Source organism: Nicotiana sylvestris, chromosome 3 (assembly GCF_000393655.2).
Source record: "Nicotiana sylvestris chromosome 3, ASM39365v2, whole genome shotgun sequence".
NCBI classification, from domain to species: Eukaryota; Viridiplantae; Streptophyta; class Magnoliopsida; order Solanales; family Solanaceae; genus Nicotiana; species Nicotiana sylvestris.
Genome location: NC_091059.1, coordinates 220,692,489 through 220,695,142, shown reverse-complemented (window position 1 = coordinate 220,695,142; position 2,654 = coordinate 220,692,489). Strand labels below are relative to the sequence as shown.

At 45.3% G+C, this 2,654-nt stretch overlaps 1 protein-coding gene across 1 annotated transcript; it reads left to right on the top strand.

Moving 5' to 3' along the window:
- Positions 1-666: 666 nt before the first annotated feature.
- LOC138888700 (uncharacterized) lies at positions 667-1,236 on the top strand. The gene has a single exon (XM_070170612.1). It carries the CDS (start codon positions 667-669, stop codon positions 1,234-1,236), a length of 570 nt encoding a protein of 189 aa, XP_070026713.1.
- The last annotated feature ends 1,418 nt before the right edge of the window (positions 1,237-2,654 follow it).

The window sequence follows — 2,654 nt, the reverse complement described above, 5'->3', positions numbered from 1 at the left end:
GGGAGCATTAACATGGTATTCTCAACTACCAACACGATCGATATCGACGTTCGAGAAAATGGCGGATAAATTCGCTACCGCTTACACGGGAGCGAAAAAGGCCGAGGCTAGGGTTAATGATATCTTCGTTGTCAGGTAAATGACGGGCGAAGGACTTCGAGATTTCCTAGCATGATTCAACAGAGTAAGGATGAGCCTACTGAACGTGTCAGAAGGGATGACAGTAGTAGCCTTTCAAAATGGGTTAAGTAGGAACAGATCAAAAGCAACCAAAAAATTACTTAGTGGACTCCATGAAGTACCCCCACCACCACATGAGAAGAGATCCACAACGCCTATTGCGCCGAAGCGAGGGGAGATGAGGATGACCTGAATGGCCCGCTTTAGCGATTAACGTCAGTCCATACCGAAACAAGGAGAGATCGATGCAACGACGGGCGAAGGGATCAATTACCACGTTTCAATGGAGAAAGGCATCAACCCAATATCTGAACATCCAATTCTCCACCTCCACGACATGCAGATGCCGCACCTCGACATACCGCACCCTCCCGAAACGAAAGAGGTATGCCTCTGCTATTATCTGCTCATAATTTTTGTGTTCCCCCCTTAGAAATAGTGTACGCACTGGAGAAGCTCGGCACGAAGGTGCAGTAGCCGCAAAAGATGAAGTCGAACCCAAGCACAAGAAGGTCAAACGTCCTATGTGAGTTCCACCAGAAAAGAGGATACAAGACCGAGGACTGCATAGGTCTGCGACAGGAAGTAGTAAGAATGTTAAATCAGGGATACCTGAAAGAATTGTTGAGCGACAAAGGACGAGCCAATTTCGCTCGAGGGCGCGATCAACCTCAAGGACCTCCAAAGCCACCATTACTAGCTCGTACCATACAAATGATCATCAGCGGCGGCGTCGACGCGATAATAAACAATATAAAATTCACCACCACACATAAACTCAAACGGACAGTCGCCCACGAACGGTATAATGACCTCAAAGATAGTATCATCTTCGATAAGTCAGATACCGACGATTTGTCTTTCCCTCACTATGATGCTTTGGTTATAACTTTATACATCGCAGATACTGATGTAAAAAGAATAATGGTGGATGACGGAAGTGACGCGTGTATTGTTTACCCACAAGTCCTCATGCAAATAAGGATCAAGGATAAAATAATACTGTATTGCGTAACACTGACGGGTTTTAATAATGCAGTAGAGAAGACATCTTGAGAAATAATGCTACCTGTTCTGGTAGGAGGGGTTACCCTGGAAACGACATTTCACGTCATGAACCAGGAAACGGCCTACAACGCCATCATATGACGACCATGGATACACGCCATGCGAGCTGTCCCTTCAAGCTTCTATCAAGTAATCAAATTTCCTACCCTATGGGGGATATTCAGCATCCGAGGCGAGCCCCGTACCGCCCAAGAATGCTACTGGATCGCCCAAGATTGTACACACACCAAATAACTAAAAGGGGCAAGTGCGGAAGCATAGCAATTAGTCATGTTCAGCACTAAACCCGACGTACAAGTAGAGGCCATCAAAGACCCAGACATCGTAGAAGCTTGCAAGTCTACCATAGAAGATCTCGATCCCGTCCAATTGGATAGCACCAATGGCATAAAAAAGGCTTATGTTGGATACAAACTCTCAGAGCCAGGTAAGTATCGTGAGTTTTTGACTAACAACGCCGATTTGTTTGCTTTTTCCCACTCAGATATGCCAGGAATCCCAAGGGATATCGCCATGCACATGCTGAATTTCAATCCCCTTTATCCACCGGTACGACAAATGAGAAGAAAGTTCAATGCCGCAATCAATGAGGCGGTCAGCGATGAGGTTAATAAATTACTCGTCAACGGTTCCATCAGAGAATCAAAATACCCCCAGTTGGTCGCCAATGTGGTCATGGTCAAAAAGAAGAACGGGAAATGGCGAATGTGTGTCGACTTCACCGATCTAAACAATACATGCCCGAAGGACTCTTTCCCGTTACCTCACATTGACTAACTTATCGATGCAACAGTAAGGCACGAATTGTTGAGTTTTTTGGATGCCTACTCCGATTATAACCAAATTCTAATGGCTGAAGAAGATCAAGAAAAGACCACTTTCATCACTCATCGAGGAGCGTAGTGTTATAAGGTAATGTCGTTCGGGCTTAAGAATGCATGTGCCACGTATCAAAGATTAGTCACTGGAATGTTTAAAGAACAACTCGGTAAGACAATGAAGGTTTACATCGACGACATGCTAGTGAAGTCGACAAAGAAAGAAGATCAGATTGGTCATATGAGGGAAGCCTTCAAGATATTAAGGCAGTACGGGATGAAACTGAATCCGGAAAAGTGCGCCTTCGGCGTAACTTCTGGAAAGTTCCTTGGTTTCCTAGTCGAATCGAGGTCAACCCGGATCAAATCGGGGCCATCGACCCAATACTAGAGATACTGACCAGCAAAAAGCAGGTGCGGAAATTAACAGGGCAAATAGTTGCCCTATCAAGGTTTATTTTACGATCCTCGGATAGATGCCACAAGTTCTTCAACGTGTTAAGGAAAGCCCGCGGGCTACAATGGAATGAAGAATGCGTTGACGCCCTGAGAAAACTAAAAATGTATCTATCATCACCACCGCTACTC